The following is a 20832-nucleotide window of genomic DNA, read 5'->3' on the forward strand; positions in this document are numbered from 1 at the left end:
TTTTATATTTGTGCTGCATATGCTTCTAGGAACAAAACAAAACAGATGATCTGCCAGCCATCAACCTGTGTCCTGACTTGCCCCCAGTAGTCCCATCATGTTACTTTATATTCACGTTCATATGCCAGACAATACTGTTGTTTGTAATCAAGGCTGTCTAACTACCTGTGCTAACTGAAGAATATTTGAGGCACACAAGGACTACTGCAAGAATGATCTTTTTTATTTTATTTAGTGTGTCCAATTATGTCCAAATTTGGACGGCCCAATCAGTTTTCCCCTCACCACATTCATTTTTTTAGAAAATGTTATTGCATATATGTCTTACCCTTTTATTTATTTCAAAATAATACAATTTAGATCCTTGACTAGGAATACCTTACATACTACAAGATCCAAGATTATTTCTAATTGGGATCTGTGAAACTAGCCAATAATAAAAGTCATTGATACAACACACATGAGCAGTGTGAAAGGGGTCAGGCCTTGTGTCAGGAAGCACTCCTCAGCTATATGTAGTAAACAACTATATGGTGAGCACTTAGGTAAAGAGTAAAACAAAATACTTAACAAATGTAAAAGAGAAAACAAAAGCCTTGCTCTTACTGGAGTGCTAACAAAAAACAACTAGCAGTTGAAGTAGGCAAAATAACAGGAGCTTTGTAACGGCTCCTTGCAGGCACTCCCTCTCCTGTCTTGAGTCCAAAAACTGACTGCGTAGCTTTCTAGCCAGGTGCTTTTATATCTTGTCAATAATCAATTTGGCCATCTGTCTCAACAGGCTGCCCATATTTTGGTTTTCCTTTTGTTCATAACCCTATATTTTAAAGTGCAGGGCTTATATCCTGCCACAATCATCTTTGGAGCAAGTGGATAAATAGCTGTCATGAAACCAAGTTCCTGAATAATCGGTCCATTTACAGTAGAGCTCTGAATAATCGGTCCATTTACAGTAGAGCTCTGAATAATCGGTCCATTTACAGTAGAGCTCTGAATAATCTGTTCATTTACAGCAGAGCTCTGAATAATCTGTCCATTTCCTGCAGAGCTCTGAATAATCTGTCCATTTACAGTAGAGCTCTGAATAATCGGTCCATTTCCAGTAGAGCTCTGAATAATCAGTCCTTTTACAGTAGATCTCTGAATACTCGGTCCATTTCCAGCAGAGCTCTGAATAATTGGTCCATTTACAGTAGATCTCCGGGAGTTGTTAACAGCAGGCTTCCCTCTCTCTCTGTATAGTGGATTTTATCTACAAGGCGGAACGCCTCCAGGAACTCATTGATGTCTATGCTTCCATCTTTGTTGAAGTCGATGCTGCGAGCTAGGTCTGAAATGGCTTCATTGCTGATCTCCATGTTTAGATGAGAACTGAGCAGCTTCCATGTTTGACAAAACTCTTCAAATGAAACCAGACCTATATTGGGGAGATGGAAATGTGAGGCTGGCTGGTGCAGTGCTAGCCCTTGGTCTAGAAATCTCTGAATTAAATCCTGATTTGACTTTCACTGCTAGTTTCACAGACCCTGGTTCACACTAATCTTGGTCTAAATGTTAATTTAGGTTAGGTAATCTAGGATTATAGCTAATCAGGGTCTGTGAAAGTTGTTGACAGAAGCTGTAATTAAAACTACAGAGTTTAGCTATAACCACTTTATAAGGAAATACTGTGTAGTCTGAATTGTTTGAAATATTATTTTGCTGGTCCAATTGTGTTGTCAGGTAATGTGCTCACCTGAGTTGTCGCTATCAATAATTCTGAAGATGGTCTCCAGGTTGGACCTGTTCCTGTAAAGTGTTTCCAGCAGGCTTTGGTGTACATGCTTTAGAGAGGAGATGACAAATAGTTACTGTGTTTTTTTGTTTTTTTACAGCAGTGAATAAAACAAGTACAAAATACTACTAAGCTAATTCAAGAAAACATGTTAAAATACAAGCATTTATTGAACATTAGCAATAAATTAATGACAAAGTCAAAAATACATTAGTTCTGTTAATTTAACAAACAATCTTTATAAAAAAAATTTAAAAAGCACTTCAGCAATTTCAAATATTTGTTCATGACAAAAGTATTGACACCCCTGCTTTAGTATGTCGTGTGCCCTCCTTTTGCTTTAATTATGGCTTTCAGACTTTTATGATCATTCTTAACCAGTATGTTGCATCTTGTTGGTGAAATTTGGGCCCATTCAGTCTTGCATATTTCCTTCAGCTCAGATTGTAAACATAATGCTTGGCTATAGCTTTTTTCAGATCAGTCCAAAGCATTTCTATTGGCTTGAAATCTGCTGATTACGAAGGCCATTCCAAAAAGTTTATCTTAGTTTTCTTGAAGAATTCCAGTTGACAGCCATATGCTTTGGGTTATTGTCGTGTTGGAAGATAAACTGTCTGCCAATCAACCTACGAGCATATAGTATCATTGTACTTTGTTGAATGTTTTGATACATGGCTGCATTCATTCGATCTTCAATCACATCAATGTCTCCAGTCCCTAAAATGCTAAAACACACCCATATTATAATCGGAGAATTTTGTTTAAGAATGCTTATTTAAAAGTGTTTTGTTTTAATTAATTATCTTCAAAAGTGGTTTGCAGCGAGGTCTACATCTATACAACTGTTCTGTGTTCAGGTGCCGTTGTACAGTTCTTTTATGCGCTATTATTCCTGGTGCTTCTAAGTCTTTCTTTAAGTCCTTGGCTTTTTAATCTTGGATTTTTTTTTTTAGCTGCTTGGACGATTCTCCTACCTGTTGTACCTGTAATTTTCTTTGGATGTCCACGCCTTTCAAGCGTTTCAGTTGAATTTGTTCTGTAGCACTTCTTGATTATTGCTCTGATTGTAGATGTTGGTATTCCATATGTCATTGATACTGTTCTGTAGCCATTTCCTTTGCTATAGTTTGCTACGAGTGCTTTTCTCAAACATGAATCCAGCTCCATTGTCTTGACTATCATCTACATGTGTTGCCAAAATGTTAACATTACTTTTTCTGGCTATTGACTTTAATGCAGATTATGAATATATATATTTTAATTGGTTCTATTACATTTTTACATACTTTTAATGTAAATGTGCCAATTTTTGTCATGAGCAAACATTTGAGAGACTAGGGGGTGAACTATGCATCATCATCATCAACAACTGCTGTGGGTGCAGAGTTACTTAGAATAGGACCTCGGTTTTACATCTCATCCGAAGGAAGGAGCTCAAGGTTAAGTGACTTGCTCAGGGTCACACACAGTTTAAGTGGCTGAGCCAGGACTTGAACCAGGAACCTCCTGGTATCAAGCCCTTTTCTTTAACCACTGGACCACCAAACCACCAGTGCTTGTATTTACAATGTTTTTTTGAGTTCTGTTGTATTCAATGTAGGGTGCCAATACTTTTGTCTACGACTGTATAATGTAATTATAATTTTGTGCAAATTCCCTTGAATTCTGGGAACAGAGATACAGTTTTTAATACCCCTTGTAATTTGATTGGTGACCATTAGTTTGGAACACATACAATGATAGCAGCTCTGCACAATTAAGAGGCAAGCACAGTGCTGCAATCCAAGGATAGCAAACTATCTTTTTTTCTGCTAAAATACAGTACATTGCTGATATGTCCAAAAATCTATATCTTATAGATAAAAGTAATCATTTAACATGGGGGGGGAGTAAGTTTGTTCAGCCTCTTTTATTCTTGTTACCTCTGTAGTTGGTTGTTCTATTGCAAGGTCATCAAACCAGGCATGGTACTCGAGGAGGCCTTCAGGAGCACTCTGCACTAACTGGGAGCGCAGCACCCTCCAGGGCAGGCCCAGATGCAGCACTGACTCAACCACAGTCGCCCAGTCATTCAGGGATATCTTGCCTGCACAGCGGGACCCAAAATTGAAAAAAATATGAATGTCTGTTATTTGAGGCAATGCATAAATATCCAAACCTAGAATTTGCTTCACAAAAAATGTGCATTCTTTAGACAAGCACATAATCATTGTGCTCTTTAGTATTATAAAATATCTACATAAGACAGAATATGATTAGATTATAGATAATTTACTTTTGGGGCATATATCATGACATTTTGAAGAAATATTACAAAACAGGTCAGCACCTACCTGTCTTATTCTTGTCATATTTTTCGAAGGCACTGATGAGATCGGATTTGTGTGAAAATAACTGTTCTCTCAGAGCTCTGAGTGCTGACCGCTCGACTCTGCTAACCCTGCAAGTAAGCACACAAGACAATAAAGCTTCTTACTGGGGCAAGTCTTCTGGTTTTACAACCAAAAAGAGCTGTCAGTTTGCATGAATTTGGGGAGAAGGCTGATGACCTGTAAAATCTTGTACATTCAGTGCCTCTGGGTCACAGAACCCATTACCTCTACAGATGAATGTTATGCCTGGACCGCACCTACTTAATATTGTATGGTCAAAATCTGATCACTGTTAGTGTGAAAAGCCTCGACAGGAACAAAAGCTAATCAGTGAATTTAGAAAATCTAACTTCTAATGCATTGCTATTTCTCAAATAAGTATTTTTTCATAGCAATAGGAAATTGTCAAAAATCCACAATCCATAATGGGGACTAGATAGTAAGTGTTTCTTATATGTCCTCTATGTAAATGAAATTGTCTTCAAGGGTTTTCACTGTACAGTATATGCGTTACTGCCATTCTTTAGTTTTTACAACTTCTCAATAAACACTGAATGGGCTGTTTCTATGCAACCTATATACAGTATTAGGTCCATAACAGATGGGCCCCATGTTGAATTTTTTTTTTTTTTTTACCTTTGCTTCATAGTTAACTTGCGTGTGGTTCTGCTGACTTGGTACTGTACAAGATGAGGAATCAGATCTGGGCCCAACTTGACATAGGCTCCTCTGTTACTGCCAAGTTCATAGTAATTAGATGCAGAAAAAATGGTCAAGACCTTTAAAAAAAAAAAAAAAAAAAAGATAAAATTGTCAGGGCAATATATTTGTGTTGCTCGCATAAATGTGTGTTTGCAGATATATGTGTTATCCCATGATCACAGTGTTCTTAACAGTAACACTCCAGCCCCCTAGCTCACCTTTCTGTTATGGCAGAACTCGTAGCCATCTTGCTTGCACTCATGGGATCGGATGAGAAGCTGGATGTTGTGTCTGCTCAGGACTTTCTCAGTCACGTCTGGCCCGTAGTAACACCCTCCGCCTCTCACTGCGTTCGGAACACAACCCTCCTGATGCATGGGGTCACTCCACAGAATATCCACAATCTTTAAACAAGGCCAACGCAGTTCTCATAAGTACAATATGGTATTTTTATTGGCTTCATTGCACTTTCTTCTACATTTGTCCCCCCTGCATTTACATACATGGACATCACATTAAACTAGAAGAGCAGATATGTACATGCAGCAAGTATCCAGAAGATATCTTGAATACTTTCAAAGATCTGAACTCCCCCTACCCCCCCATCCCCCCCCATTATACGCACATAACTTCAAAAATAACGAGTTGAGAGCTAATATTTAGGGATTCTTCCTAAAACACTTCCCGGTGCATCCATATACAATATCAAAATAATCTGAGAAAGCTATACAGTTTATGCACCAAAAGATGTAATAACTGGATGGAGAGCAGAAAGTATATCTTCTGTAGCTTGTTTTTAGACCACTGACATGCTTAAGAGGATCTCACCTGCTTCCATTCAGCGTTATCCGATTCACAGACCTCGAAGGATTCCGAGTCCGATTCGGAAAAGGACAGGGAGAACTTGCCATCTTCGTAAGGTTCGGAGAAGCCTACCTGCCGACGACACTTCTCCAGCTCCTCTTCCACGGAGCGACGCACCTTTCTTGAGATGTCATGCGGGCTTCTCTTCCTGGTGCCAGGGCTGTAGCAGGGGGTTGAGGTCAGGGAGAGCCTCCTCAAGGACGGACGAGAGTCCATGTTTGTGGTTTGAATGTCTCCTTCACTCGTTCGACCCCCTCTTATAGAAAGTGCTTCTGCCATATTGTGCCTCTTTTTCTTCTTTGGGGGTCTCAAGACAGAAACATACTGCAAGGGTAGAGAAGAACATATTAATGGTAATAAACTGAAAGTCAAGAGATAATTACACTTGAATTTGTTACTTCCTTGGTGGATGTTTATGTATGGAAATTCTGTAACAATTGCCAGAAAGAAAAAAAAAAAAGGTTTCCCTCTTAGGCATTTCTTCAGCCTAATTGGAGACAGCATGGAGAACACCTTCATGAAGTCAACATGCCAGGTAAAGGTACCTTGTATAAAGAATTTAAACTTCTGGCATCTTGAACAAATTATGCAGTGCCAACTCAATACATTCAGTGAAATTCATATATTTGCTGGTTGATGCTACAGAACATTTAATCTGGGGTCAGATGTTTAAGACCAAACCTCTCATAATTACATGTGCATACAATAGGGATTGCACAGGTTACTAAATTCTTGTGAGTTGGAAATAATGACTACATAGTAGAACAGCTGTAACCCAACCCTACATATTGATAAGGGCAATTCTTTTATTTATTTTTTGCTCAAACCTGAGATATACTCCGAGACCAAAAACAAAAGAAATTGCAATAAAACAAAAATGTGAGCCCACTAGGGCATTCTCCAGTTAAGAAGCTGTTGCTAGCGTCTGTGAAAGTAAGTACTTTGTGTCTGTCGACTTTGGCAATGATGTCCAGGTCGGTGGTGTCGGAGATCCCTCCATGAGTTATTAAGACCTTCTGATCGATCACCGTGGCCAGAGGCATCCAGCTGAACACGATCTGGAGCAGCTTGTGAATCTTCCTGCCATGCATCTGAACAGCAAGAACACACTGGCTCAGTATGTAACGAGGCAGCCTTTTCACTTACAACTGAACAAAGACACGCACCCTTTAGATTTGACTCATCGTATGTGCAACATTGACAAAGCTTTTACAGTACCCTAGTTTTTTTAGTGTTCCCTGTAACAGGAAAAACAAACAGAATCAATAAGAAACAATAAAGGCGCACGTAACTCTTAAATTAACGTATTTAGCTAATTAATTTCAGCTTGGTAACATTAATGTTTTGAGTTTTTTGTAAAACAGAACGAGCAAGAAACGACTACAGTGCAGTTTGTTGCCAGGTTAAAACAAGTAGTTAAAATATATATATATATCTATATATATATATATATATATATATATATATATATATATATATATATATATATATATATATATAGTCTTCTTCTATTTCATTGTGGGTAATTGCAAATGAATTTACAGCCATGGTGTAAGAGAGAGCTGTTGTGAAGCAGGAGAAGAAATAACACCTCTTGACGAGAATATGGGTGACAACTGCAGTGATCACAAAGAAACAGAACAACTCAAATTTCATCAACGGCTGTCAAAGTCCGGCAGAAATGACCTTTGCAAAGGTTTATGCTTCACTCAGTAACATAACTGTGAGATGGAAGTTTGATGGAAACTAATGCCTTTATAGTCAACTTTCTTCCTTCTTATGTATCACTAATGTAAAAAATAAAAGCAACATTCATCAGATAGAAACGAAAACAGTATTCCCTTTTTCTAGTTTTGTTTCTGAACATGCCCTCTTATAAGACCATGCTATTCACAGTGTGCTTTTAAGGAATGATTGAGTGATGAAATCACTTCCAATGAGAGATCCTGTGATCCAGATCAGGTTTAAAGACACAGTACCTGAGGGAAGATTGAACCGTTTTTTTGTTTTTTTTTGAAAGTCTGCTTTAGTGATAGGCTATAAGGCTTTGTGAAGACACATTGCTTACAACTCTTGCGACCCTCTCTTACTGAGACTGGACTTCATAGAGTGGAATAATCATCATAATAGATTTTGTTCTAAAGGTTTACTGTAACACACTAAACATGTAAAATGTGCACAATTGTTATGCAGTTTACCAGTTTTTACCAGGAAGTTGAATGTACTCTACTACACTTTGCGATGCTTTTGCCTTGGTATAGTGCTGTGAAGTTTTAGAAGGGTGAATATAGGTGCATGATATGAATGCGCAGGACAGCAAGTCCTGTATACCTTGTATTTCTGCATCACTTCCTTGGTAAAGCCGTATCTAGAAAGAGAGGGAAAGGAAAATGAAGATAAAAAAGACACCTCCACACTTCGGCTTGCAATTGAAATACAGCTCCTGCCAGTACACCTATTTTCATTTGAGGTTACCTCAGGTTTACAATGTAATCTTCATGGTTTCCTCTGTTCATGTGGACTTCATTGGGATAAACCAGTAAGAATGCAAACAGAATCAACAGGATCTCAATTGAGTTCTTGCCTCTGTCCACATAGTCTCCATTGAAGATATAGGGCTTTTCAACAGATGGTAGGCCATTCTGAGGAAAGTTGTAAAAACAAATGGTACTGTATGTCTTATGCAAGCCAGACCTAATTATATTGATTAAAAAAGCATTATTAACTGAATAGTGTTGAATTCTTTTGACATTCAAAATCCATACCAAGGTATGTACTGGTATGCAGATTTGGTTTAGTAAAACACACTTCATTTTTATCATTATTTTACTAATGCGAGAAAATTAATTTACAGCAGAACCCAACATATAAAATGACTTTAAAAAGAAAGCTGAAGAAACCCAGTCAGATCTGTGGTGAGTAAATATATTTCTGTCATGCTGACAGCTCATAGTTAATTCAGTGATGAGAACATCCATACAGTGTGCAGTGGAACATTCTATAACATCATCCTGTTTTATAATCCGGCTTTCAAACAGCTACAGACGATAATCACACTAAATCTTTGCTGCCTGTTCTAGTAAATGCTGTAAACAACATAACAGCTGCTTGCGCAAGGAGGGGTGTAGCAGGATAGCGTCACGACCCGAGCCGTTACAGGCAGGAAGGAGACTCGGAGACGGAGAGCTGCAGTTAAACAGCATGTTTATTTAACACAAATACAAAGCAGTTCAACAAAACAAATCCTCTGTCAAAATAAATACTCCTTATTGTCCTAGCTGAGCAGCATCTTCACTGGACCACCTCCAAACTCTCCTTAAACTCCAGTTAAACAAAGCTTTTGGCTCTCTTTATATAGCATCATTTTGATCATCAATCATTCAATCACCGCCCCAGTCACATTCCCCACGTGTATCTGGCAGGGATGGGACTAACCCTATCTCTGCCAAACTTAAATTCAAAATAATAAATTTTTATTGAAACAATACCACGCACAGTATTTACACGGTGGGCTTCCACCCTTCCACAAGGGGCAACAGTGGTGTACCTACCTTATAAAATATTAACAGCAAGTCATCCAGCTGCCCATGCAAGTCACCTTGAATCAGAATTAAAAGAAATATATATATATACTTGGTAAATAAAGACAATAATTGTATTTACTCATGGTGAAAACTGAAATCAGCTCTATTTATCCACAGAGCGGTGGCAATGCATGCTTTTCCACCTTGCCCTGCATCATTTCAACTCATTTTACCTGCACCCGAACCCAAATTCAAACCGTCCTCTGGAACTGAGAAGTGTAAATAACCCACTGCACCGTCCAGCCCTTTCTGAATTTGTGCATGATTAGAAAAAGTACCGACCAGCGCTCACCACAGATAGTAATCTCCTCGCAGAAGCAGGTACAGACCCGGTTGATATTTGGCAGCAGTTTGAGGTGTTTCAAGGTTTCGTGTAAAAGCTGCACGACGTATCTAGCATGGAGCTGCTACTGGGAGGAATGGACAGAAGGAATTAGGAGACTGCAAGTAAACATCAGACAAGCATGCTGTGAAATCAAAGGACTAAAAGTATACAAGTTTCCCATGGTAATTTTGCAGTTTCCCATGCATTTCAATAGATTATACTGTGATTTACCGTGGTTATTATGTTTTTTTTTTAAATGCAATAACATATTTACCATTGTTCTGTTTTTTTTTTTTTTACCATGTTTCCACTCTGTTTTTACTATAAAATTCCACATAACTTTTTAAAGGGTAACTATACAGTGTAATAACTTTGCCTACATGGCTCTTAACATGTGAAATCTCTGGACATTAAGCACAGCATTGATATTTATAGTGGTATGTACAGTATACCTACTTGCTTGTGTCTGAAGGCTTCCACTAAGGCAGCTGCATGGGCAGCAGTGAGAGGGAAATCAATGTGAGGTCCTGTGTACGATTCTGGCAGCTCGATGCTTTCATGGTCAAAGTATTTCTCCAGTTCAGTCTCCTTGTAGATCTCATCCTCAGTGAAGATGTGAGCGATCAGGTCCCCTGTCAAAGAAGCATTGGTTCACAAAGAGGAGGTCAGTGCACCTGTATTAACCCTGTGCTTCCTGGGATTGCTAATCAAACTTCTTTCAACAGTAGAGACCTACTGGAATATAACAGTCACATATTTATATGAATTCCTGTACAATTCTGTAGGAATAAAATATGAAAAAATTATTATGCCGGATAATCGTTGGCCACTGATTCATAATGAATTCACAGTAACAACAGCTATTGGAATGTATACATTTGGGGCCATTATTTAAAATCGTAAATTGTGTGTTTGTATAACTTAGAAAAGGGATGATATGAGCAGTAAACATGGTAAACATACAAAGCAGCTTTATTTACATGTGGTTAAAAAGCATGAAAAAAACAGTAAGTGCTGTTTGGAAACATGCTGTTTATAAATAGTTAGGCTTATAATGGTAGATTTCTATCAAACAAAGAAACATGGCCTTACTTTGGTTACTGTTAGTTGGTGTGAAGTGATCCATAAGGTAAGTGAAAAAGTTTTGCAACTGAAAAAGAAAAGATTTAAGTAGACTCTGGAGAAACACATTTAATAGGAAGGGGAATTCGATATTAATAATAGTATCTTCATGTATGCACTTATTAGATTCAAAGCAAAGGCTGTTAAGGCCACTTTCCACCCTGTAGTTGTCTATACAGCCTCATTGGTTTCTTAAGAAAATATTTCAGAAATTGCAGAAATAGAAAAGAAAGAAATGAAAATCATTCTGAACAAAGTAAAAGACGTTTAATCCTTTAATGCTACTGGTGGAAGATTCTCCGACTTTTGTTTTTAATAAATTAATCTCACCTTGACACAACTGTAGGCCTCCAGGCATTATTTAAGGACTGTGGCAGTTGATTCTGCCGTGGTGGGAGGGGGTGATTAAAGTATTTTTCATTTTAAAGTTATTCCTGAGTACAGTCTTCATTTGTGTGATGTATAATAAGTTACCTACAGGTCTTTTGTAGGGTGTCTATTCTTATTGCACGAGGCGTCATTCCGCACAGTTTGAGCTTCACGGTCTTCTCGTGTGACCTACCTTGATCTGGTCCTGCTCGCCTGCATACTCGATGGACTGGAAGATGGTCCAGGTGCATCTCCGTCGAACCTCCATGCGAGCCACATACTGACGATACCACCTTTGGATGAGGACAGCCGCTTTCATTGCTGTGAAGAACAACAGCAAAAATTAAATACTGCTTCATTCAAATATACGCTGCACGGTGCATAACATTACAAGGGAGTTCTTAAAAATGTAAATCTGTGCAAGAGAGCATTTCTAATTAATTATTTTGATTCTAATTGGGAATGGGGGTGGCCATGCCCTCTTTGCTCACTGTTTTAGTCCTCAGAAGTTTATTATTATTATTATTATTATTATTATTATTATTATTATTATTATTATTATTATTATTATTATTATTATTAATAATTTAAATTATGTTTAACCAGGATAATTACTCCAGAGGTGTCACTATGTGAACTCACGAACTGGTTAGTCTACTGTGCGATGAATAAAATGGAGACAGACCTACCTGTAGCAGCTGCAAATAGGGATGCAGGGAAAGAAAGTTCAATTTATGTTAAGCGACATTTCCGATTTTCTACATTACAAAAAGACACAGGAGGAAACTAGAACTAGATATTCCATCAGTCATAAGGTAAGCATTATTGCAAACACATTACAATATTCATTGTGTATACATCTCTCTGTTCTGAAAGGGTTTTCCAAAAACAATGGGAAGATAATGGCTTTTAAAGTTGCTAGTGCAATTCTTGGCAAAGTAAAAATGGGGATATTACAAAACAATTAAAACTCCTCAGGAAGGCTAGCATTCTGCAAAGATTGGTTCATTTACAGGTCAGCCTGTATTACAATATAAACACAAATATTACAAACACAGTAAACATTGCTGTAAATAACTAACCATACCTGGGATGGACACACTTGCCTCTGTTTGCATGGGAAATTGGAAAATAAATAAATGCATGCATTACAGGTTGTGGAAGATACATGTAACAATCTCACCACTGTATATCACAATTGGTATTGATGCAGAAGTATTAGTAGGGTTTGATGTGACTGGTCCCATGACCTAAAGTCTGTGATGCAACATTGTAGTCAAGATCTACAGAATAGTCAGATATGACTTTCCCTTTTAGAGAAACAGTTAAAGTCTCTTTAAATTTACAATATCATCATCACAGTAAAAAAAATAAAAAAGTCACACTTTAAGAGGGAAGCAGTCGTAGCCACAGTAGCAGATTGTACTTGCAGGAGTAGATTATCTGCCCAGTTCACAAAGAAAATGAATTCAGTGTTTCATTCAATATGTGTTTTTTTTCTGTTTCTCACTGGGCAGTTTTGCAATTCTCAGATGGACAAAGTCAGCTTTTGATAAATATAATATTGTTCTGCAGAAGTTGCCTGCTTTGAAACCATGATATGAACCAAAACACATTCTGTAGTTCAACTTTTTGAATAACAAACCATCAGTTTATATACTGTACTCCTCAGCGAATCAGCAGTTTATATACTGTACACCTCAGCGAATCAGCAGTTTATATCCTGTACACCTCAGCGAATCAGCAGTTTATATCCTGTACTCCTCAGCGAATCAGCAGTTTATATCCTGTACTCCTCAGCGAATCAGCAGTTTATATCCTGTACTCCTCAGCGAATCAGCAGTTTATATACTGTACTCCTCATGTAGAGACTAAAATGTCCAAACTGTACTTTTTATCCAATAGAACTCTTAGGCCCCTTTATGACACTTAAAAGGGAGAAAAAAAGGACAGTGACAAGAATATTTTATAAGAAATACCTAACAAAAAAATCTTTTAACCCACCTCTCTCTGTCTTCTTTATTAAAGAGTAATCGTTGTTTAACGAGATACCACATCCCATGGCCTTCCGTTCTTCCGGCTTTCTGTGTGTGATGTCACTTTCCACTTTACCTTCCGATAGCCGTGTAAACAACTCAATTGCTACTGTAAACAAGATGATTCTTTAAGAAAGCGTGTTCTTACTACATAACTCATATCATTAAATGTTTATTTCTAATTGAAATGTATGTGAAATCTGTGCCTGTATGCAGCACTAACAATGGGATTCCATTGAGTATCTTTCCTTTTAGCCTTTCTCTTATCTAGTATTTAACCAGCATACCTGTGCTTAGATAATTCCATTATTCTTTGACTTTGCTTCCTTCTCTACACCAGGCTATGATTTTACAACAAAACATTTGTCAGCAAGCCGTGTTGAAACCTGGTGGATTCAGAGCCATGTCTTGTCAGATCTCAGATGGACAAAATCAGCTTTTGATAAATATAATACTGTTCAGCATAAATCTCTTGCTCCTGCTTGCACTGATGTGTGGTACAGCGGCAGTAACTGCCTGCTTCAAGGTGAACAGTCCCCTGGGAACTCACTGAATACAGGACGAGAATCTGCCTCCTTATGTTACCTACCTAGCATACAGTAAGAATCAATGATCAGACTGCATTTAATACTGCATTTAGAGTACCACGCCATGTGCTTAACATAATATTCACTAATGCTTCAAAAATATTTCAAAATGTAAGCTTCTGAGGTAGAGCAGATGTATCTAATATAACAACTGTCAGGTTATACTTTTCTGTATGGTAAACTAATGTACTTGATTCTGACTCTAGTTTAGCAGCTGTGGCTATAGTTCCTAAAATATAATCTAAATATGTGCAAGTTCACCATATTTCTACAGTCTTGAACATTTTTTTTATTGATCAATTTATTCATCAATTTTGTTATCCCTGTTTTTCTACTCAGTATATATATATATATATATATATATATATATATATATATATATATATATATATATATATATTATTGTGTCTCAATCCTAAAATTCCAGGACAGTGATGCAAAATATTTGGCCATAGCTGTAGGCTCAGTCTGGGTATATTTTAAATACAGCAGTTTAAAGATGGAACTCAAAGGCATCAGCCCACTCCAGTTTGTTAAGAACTTGAACTCTTTTCCTATTTTTAGCACACAGAGGCAGAAATAATAATAATCCATCGCAATAATCAGCTTTCCTGCCCTATGCCACTCGAGGTAACATACGTAAGATTTAAATACACTGCGCATTGCAAAGATAATCCAATATGCATGCAATTAGATCACAGTGTAAAATACAGGCCGAAATCTAAAAATAAACGTGTAAGATACAGACTTCCCATTTGAAGTGCTGTACTGTATTAACCGAGAAGGCATAATTAATACAGAAGCGACCCAAATTCATACACTCCTGCAGACATGCACATCATGGCTGCTACATTGTGCTCATGTGTCTTTTGGGCTTACTCCTGAGACTGACTTTACACTTTGCCACAGGTGCTTTGTTTTTGTTCATCATTTTTTTTTTTGTTCTTTTTTTTTTTTCTAAAAGTATCTGGCGCCCAAATACATTTTAAAAAAAAGCTGCCAGCCTTGGAGCTTCAGACTACTTGAAGCTTCTTATTTTACAGTTTAAGCTTCAGCTGTGTTTTAGCTATAGAGGCAGACTTTGACCTGTAAGTTCAGTGACCCTGAATCTCGGTATCATAAGGTCTCTGTTGTTAATTTTGTAGTGAAGACTTTTTCTTTCCAGAGACCTTGTGTAGTAAGCACCACTAAGGTTTCTCATTTTCTATTTAATGAAAGTCTCGTGCTGTATCTGATAACTTGTTGATAATGAAATAACACTCCAACTGCACGTGCAACGCAACTGGGACTGCAATTAGACATGCCTCCGCTTGTGGCTTCTACAGTAAGTCTAATTGAGCTCAGGTGCAGCTAAAGCTCATAGTAAAACGTGAATGGCTCAAACTACCATGTCAAAATAATCTTATTTTTAACCCTGACATATATTTAGCTCTACTAAAATTACAGAGACTGTATTGTGTATCTTAAGACACATACTCATGACTAGCCTTCCATAATACCAGTTTAGTAATGTCAGCACACTGAAGGGTTATTTGGAGTGCGGTGTCTGTTGCGGTAATGGGGTAGTAATATCCAAATACACTGTACTGAATTAGCAACTTTATTAAAATATAGACCACTATGTCTGTATTACATATCTATATCTATCTATCTATCTATCTATCTATCTATCTATCTATATATATATATATACAGTGCCTTGCGAAAGTATTCGGCCCCCTTGAACTTTGCGACCTTTTGCCACATTTCAGGCTTCAAACATAAAGATATGAAACTGTAATTTTTTGTGAAGAATCAACAACAAGTGGGACACAATCATGAAGTGGAACGAAATTTATTGGATATTTCAAACTTTTTTAACAAATAAAAAACTGAAAAATTGGGCGTGCAAAATTATTCAGCCCCCTTAAGTTAATACTTTGTAGCGCCACCTTTTGCTGCGATTACAGCTGTAAGTCGCTTGGGGTATGTCTCTATCAGTTTTGCACATCGAGAGACTGACATTTTTGCCCATTCCTCCTTGCAAAACAGCTCGAGCTCAGTGAGGTTGGATGGAGAGCATTTGTGAACAGCAGTTTTCAGTTCTTTCCACAGATTCTCGATTGGATTCAGGTCTGGACTTTGACTTGGCCATTCTAACACCTGGATATGTTTATTTGTGAACCATTCCATTGTAGATTTTGCTTTATGTTTTGGATCATTGTCTTGTTGGAAGACAAATCTCCGTCCCAGTCTCAGGTCTTTTGCAGACTCCATCAGGTTTTCTTCCAGAATGGTCCTGTATTTGGCTCCATCCATCTTCCCATCAATTTTAACCATCTTCCCTGTCCCTGCTGATGCTGCCACCACCATGTTTGACAGTGGGGATGGTGTGTTCAGGGTGATGAGCTGTGTTGCTTTTACGCCAAACATAACGTTTTGCATTGTTGCCAAAAAGTTCGATTTTGGTTTCATCTGACCAGAGCACCTTCTTCCACATGTTTGGTGTGTCTCCCAGGTGGCTTGTGGCAAACTGTAAACGACACTTTTTATGGATATCTTTAAGAAATGGCTTTCTTCTTGCCACTCTTCCATAAAGGCCAGATTTGTGCAGTATACGACTGATTGTTGTCCTATGGACAGAGTCTCCCACCTCAGCTGTAGATCTCTGCAGTTCATCCAGAGTGATCATGGGCCTCTTGGCTGCATCTCTGATCAGTCTTCTCCTTGTATGAGCTGAAAGTTTAGAGGGACGGCCAGGTCTTGGTAGATTTGCAGTGGTCTGATACTCCTTCCATTTCAATATTATCGCTTGCACAGTGCTCCTTGGGATGTTTAAAGCTTGGGAAATCTTTTTGTATCCAAATCCGGCTTTAAACTTCTCCACAACAGTATCTCGGACCTGCCTGGTGTGTTCCTTGTTCTTCATGATGTTCTCTGCGCTTTAAACGGACCTCTGAGACTATCACAGTGCAGGTGCATTTATACGGAGACTTGATTACACACAGGTGGATTCTATTTATCATCATTAGTCATTTAGGTCAACATTGGATCATTCAGAGATCCTCACTGAACTTCTGGAGAGAGTTTGCTGCACTGAAAGTAAAGGGGCTGAATAATTTTGCACGCCCAATTTTTCAGTTTTTTATTTGTTAAAAAAGTTTGAAATATCCAATAAATTTCGTTCCACTTCATGATTGTGTCCCACTTGTTGTTGATTCTTCACAAAAAATTACAGTTTCATATCTTTATGTTTGAAGCCTGAAATGTGGCAAAAGGTCGCAAAGTTCAAGGGGGCCGAATACTTTCGCAAGGCACTGTATATATATATCCTCAAAAAATATTTAATTGACATGTAATTAAGTAGTTTTAAATTCACAAAAACCTCGATAAAATATAAAATGTACTTAAAGGGACGGTTTAAAAAAATCAAATCTTTACCCTTTTAAACACTGTTTCAACATTGTATAGACATATATATATATATATATATATATATATATATATATATATATATATATATATATATATATATACATATACACACACACACACACACACACACAAAGTTAAAAAGTAAGTACCGGCGTTCCGAAAAATATAGCGTTGCACGTCCCCACGTGTTGCTACAACTGTTTAAATAACGTACCTGTAATTTTTATTTTCATTGTTAACATCCTGACAACTTTTTACACATCTTTAAAGTCTGTTTCAACGTCTTTTCAAAATGTCCGCTCTAGTGCACTGATAGTGACACAGGTAACACAGCAATAACAATCCATCATGTGGTACGGAACAGAAAAGCCAGAGCACCTGTTATTTATTTATTTTTTTTTGCTCATCCTGCAGTGATTTAGTGGACAGATCTCAACCCCCAGTGCACTAGAGCGGACATTTTGAAAAGAGCTCTGTTGGGTCTGCACTTTTCATTTCTGAGGATCTCCGTCTATTAGCGTGGGTTCTAATGACTTTACCTGTAGTAACATACAGGTTCCACTGCAGTCCTCTTACCTTACTAACAAACCACAGTGAGCAGATATAGCTGAACTTTCCGTCTACTATTTTTTTTATTTAACCACCATAACTAGCTGAAAACACACTCTGGTCATACCATAAAATGCAAGGTACTTCACCGGGGAATCTTTGAAAAAAAAAGAACTTACCTGAAGGTGTGTGCTTTCTGTATCTGTTTCTTGGTAGTTAACTTGTTATATGTCTGTATCCACGTCTTTCATTCACATCTTTTCTGAGACTCGCCAAACAGGGTGAACCTGTAATCATGGCTCATTATGTCAGACACAGCGGTATAAAGAGACAAACACTAATATGAGATGAATGGAAGGACTGAGCAAATGTTCCCTTGTTGTACTCCAGTAGCCTGACAGCACTCAACTTGCCCTTGCCAGCTGCGCTTCAGCCACACTGCTCGTTACCAGACTTTGCAGCTCTCCGATTTACACATATTGTGAGCTGCTTTAAGTGCTCTCTCCAGACCACATGCTCCCTTAATCAAGACAACAAGGCTCAAGTGGATTAGGATTATTCTTTGAAACCCCCTTTTCTATTTCTGATAAGACGTTTTCTCCCGTGCAGAAGACCAACAAAAGGGCACGTGCAGTGCGGTTGCATATCCACTCGCTGCTACTGTCATGAATAGTAACGTAGTCTGCCCCCATGTTTGTCTTAATCCAGATGAAAAGGTATGGTCTGTACAAGTATGATGGATTAAGCAGGTGAAATTAGCGTTATAGCTGATGATAACAATAACAATGGATAATGCTGGGAGACAATAGATACAAACTTTTGTATAGCAGGAGCTGTCAAGTGTGGGTTTACAGATAATCAAGGGGTTATTATTCACATCGTTTTATCACGGACCCCTTTTTTCTAACGTGGCTGTTTTTGTACATGTAAAATGTTGAGGATATTTAAAGACTAAGTACCGGGGTTCCGAAAAATATAGCGTTACACGTCCCCACGTGTTGCTACAACTGTTTAAATAATGTACCTGTCATTTTTCTTTTATTATTATTATTTATTTCTTAGCAGACGCCCTTATCCAGGGCGATTTACAATCGTAAGCAAATACATTAAGTGTTACAATACAAGCAATACAATAAGAGCAAGAAATACAATAACTTTTGTTCAAGCAAAGTACAAGTGTGACAAACAACAATTCAATAATACAGCAGATAATAGTGATAGTTACATTAGGATATGATTAAATACAAAATACTACAGGTTAAACACTTAGCAGATTACAGTATTCTGAAGTACAGGATTAAATGCAGTAAAATAGGGGGCAGATAAGAGCAAAATAAAGCACATTTTAATGAAGGGTGATAGTGTCCCAGGATACAAACAGAGGCGTTCTACAGGTGCTGTTTGAAGAGGTGAGTCTTAAGGAGGCACCGGAATGTGGTCAGGGACTGGGCAGTCTTTACATCTGTAGGAAGGTCATTCCACCACTGCGGAGCAAGGGTGGAGAAGGAGCGGGCTCTGGAGGCAGGGAAGCGTAGCGGAGGTAGAGCCAGTCTTCTAGTGCAGGCGGAGCGGAGAGGTCGAGTGGGGGTGTAGGGAGAGATGAGGGTCTGGTGGTAGCTGGGTGCAGTCTGGTCAAGGCATCTGTAGGCTAGTACAAGAGTCTTGAACTGGATGCGAGCGGTCATCGGGAGCCAGTGGAGTGAGCGGAGTAGTGGAGTAGCGTGGGCGAAGCGAGGCAGAGAGAACACCAGACGGGCAGCAGAGTTCTGGATGAGCTGGAGCGGACGGGTGGCGGACGCAGGGAGGCCAGCCAGGAGGGAGTTGCAGTAGTCTAGGCGGGAGAGTACCAGGGCCTGGAGCAGGAGCTGGGTAGCGTAGTTGGTGAGGAAGGGTCGGATTCTTCGGATGTTGCTCAGGAAGAATCGGCAAGTGCGTGCCAGAGTGGAGATGTGCTGGGAATAAGAGAGGCAGGGGTCCAGGGTGACTCCGAGGTTCTTAGCGGAGGAAGAGGGAGAGAGTGTGGTTGATTCCAGAGAAACAGAGATCGAGAGATCAGAGGAGGGGGAGGAGGAGGGAAAGAAAAGGAGGTCCGATTTAGATAGGTTGAGTTTGAGGTGATGCGAGTGCATCCAGGAGGAAATAGCAGACAGACAGGTAGAGATACGGGAGGAGATGGTGGAGTCAGAGGTGGGGAAGGAGAGGAAAATCTGAGCATCATCAGTAGAAATGGTATGAGAAACCATAGGATGCGATGAGGGGGCCCAGGGAGCGGGTGTAGAGAGAGAATAGGAGAGGACCCAAGACTGACCCTTGGGGGACTCCAGTTAAGAGAGGGTGAGGTGTGGAGGTTGCTCCATGCCAGGTTACCTGGTAAGTGCTGTTGGAGAGGTAGGAGGAGAACCAGGCCAGGGCAGTGCCAGAGATCCCCAGGAGATGATAGTAGAATAGAGTGATCAACAGTGTCAAAGGCAGCAGAGAGGTCGAGGAGAATTAGGACAGAGGAGAGAGAGGCAGCTCGGGCACACTTTAGTGAGTTGGTGACAGACAGGAGGGCGGTTTCAGTGGAGTGAGCAGAGCGGAAGCCAGATTGGAGAGGGTCAAGCAGAGAGTGGTTGGACAGGAAAGCAGAGAGCTGGTGGTGTACAGTCCGCTCAAGGGTTTTGGAGAGGAAGGGTAGGAGGGAGACAGGACGGTAGCTCTGGAGGGAGGTGGGGTCGAGGGTAGGTTTTTTGAGGAGGGGAGTGATGGAGGCTTTTTTGAAGGCAGAGGGAATGATACCAGAAAGTAGAGAGGTTTTGAGGAGGGAGGAGATGAAGGGGAGTAGAGCAGGAGCAGCAGCTTGAAAGAGGTGAGTGGGGAGGGGGTCCAATGCACACGTGGTGGGTTTGTGACCCTGGAGCAGGGAGGAGAGGTCAGAGTCTGAGAGGGGCAAGAAGGTGGAGAAGGAGGGCGAGTTAGTAGGGGATGTAGTGGGTGTAGGGGTTGGAGCAGGAGGGGGTGCGGGGGAGGGAGAGGTGTTAAAGAGTTTGCGGATATCTGAGATTTTAGAAGAGAAGAAGGAGGCGAAGTCATCAGGGGAGATAGAGGAGGGAGGAGGAGGGGGAGGGTTTAGGAGGGAGGAGAAGGTAGAG

The 20832-nt window shown here is 39.3% G+C and overlaps 1 protein-coding gene and 1 long non-coding RNA gene across 3 annotated transcripts; both read right to left on the bottom strand.

Annotated features, from left to right (window-relative positions):
• Positions 1–182: 182 nt before the first annotated feature.
• LOC117400826 (serine/threonine-protein phosphatase with EF-hands 2-like) lies at positions 183–11489 on the bottom strand. 2 transcript variants are annotated; one of them, XM_059017829.1, is made up of 15 exons: positions 11309–11458; positions 10717–10774; positions 10081–10256; positions 9592–9706; positions 9267–9313; positions 8191–8357; positions 8047–8083; positions 6657–6806; positions 5680–6039; positions 5070–5255; positions 4786–4928; positions 4111–4217; positions 3700–3863; positions 1736–1823; positions 183–1417 (listed from the first exon to the last, which is right to left on the bottom strand). In XM_059017829.1, the coding sequence occupies exons 1-15, from the start codon at positions 11432–11434 to the stop codon at positions 1188–1190; spliced, it is 2154 nt and encodes a 717-aa protein (XP_058873812.1). In that variant the 5' UTR covers positions 11435–11458; the 3' UTR covers positions 183–1187. The 2 variants fall into 2 exon arrangements, with proteins under 2 accessions (XP_058873812.1, XP_058873870.1); XM_059017887.1 differs by lacking the exon at positions 10717–10774 and having other exon boundaries at positions 11309–11489.
• Positions 11490–11836: 347 nt separating this feature from the next.
• LOC131725005 (uncharacterized) lies at positions 11837–18143 on the bottom strand. The gene is made up of 3 exons (XR_009320386.1): positions 17881–18143; positions 13120–13260; positions 11837–12223 (listed from the first exon to the last, which is right to left on the bottom strand). It is a non-coding gene; the product is annotated as an uncharacterized LOC131725005 (long non-coding RNA).
• Positions 18144–20832: the final 2689 nt, after the last annotated feature.

Source organism: Acipenser ruthenus, chromosome 1 (assembly GCF_902713425.1).
Source record: "Acipenser ruthenus chromosome 1, fAciRut3.2 maternal haplotype, whole genome shotgun sequence".
NCBI lineage: Eukaryota > Metazoa > Chordata > Actinopteri > Acipenseriformes > Acipenseridae > Acipenser > Acipenser ruthenus.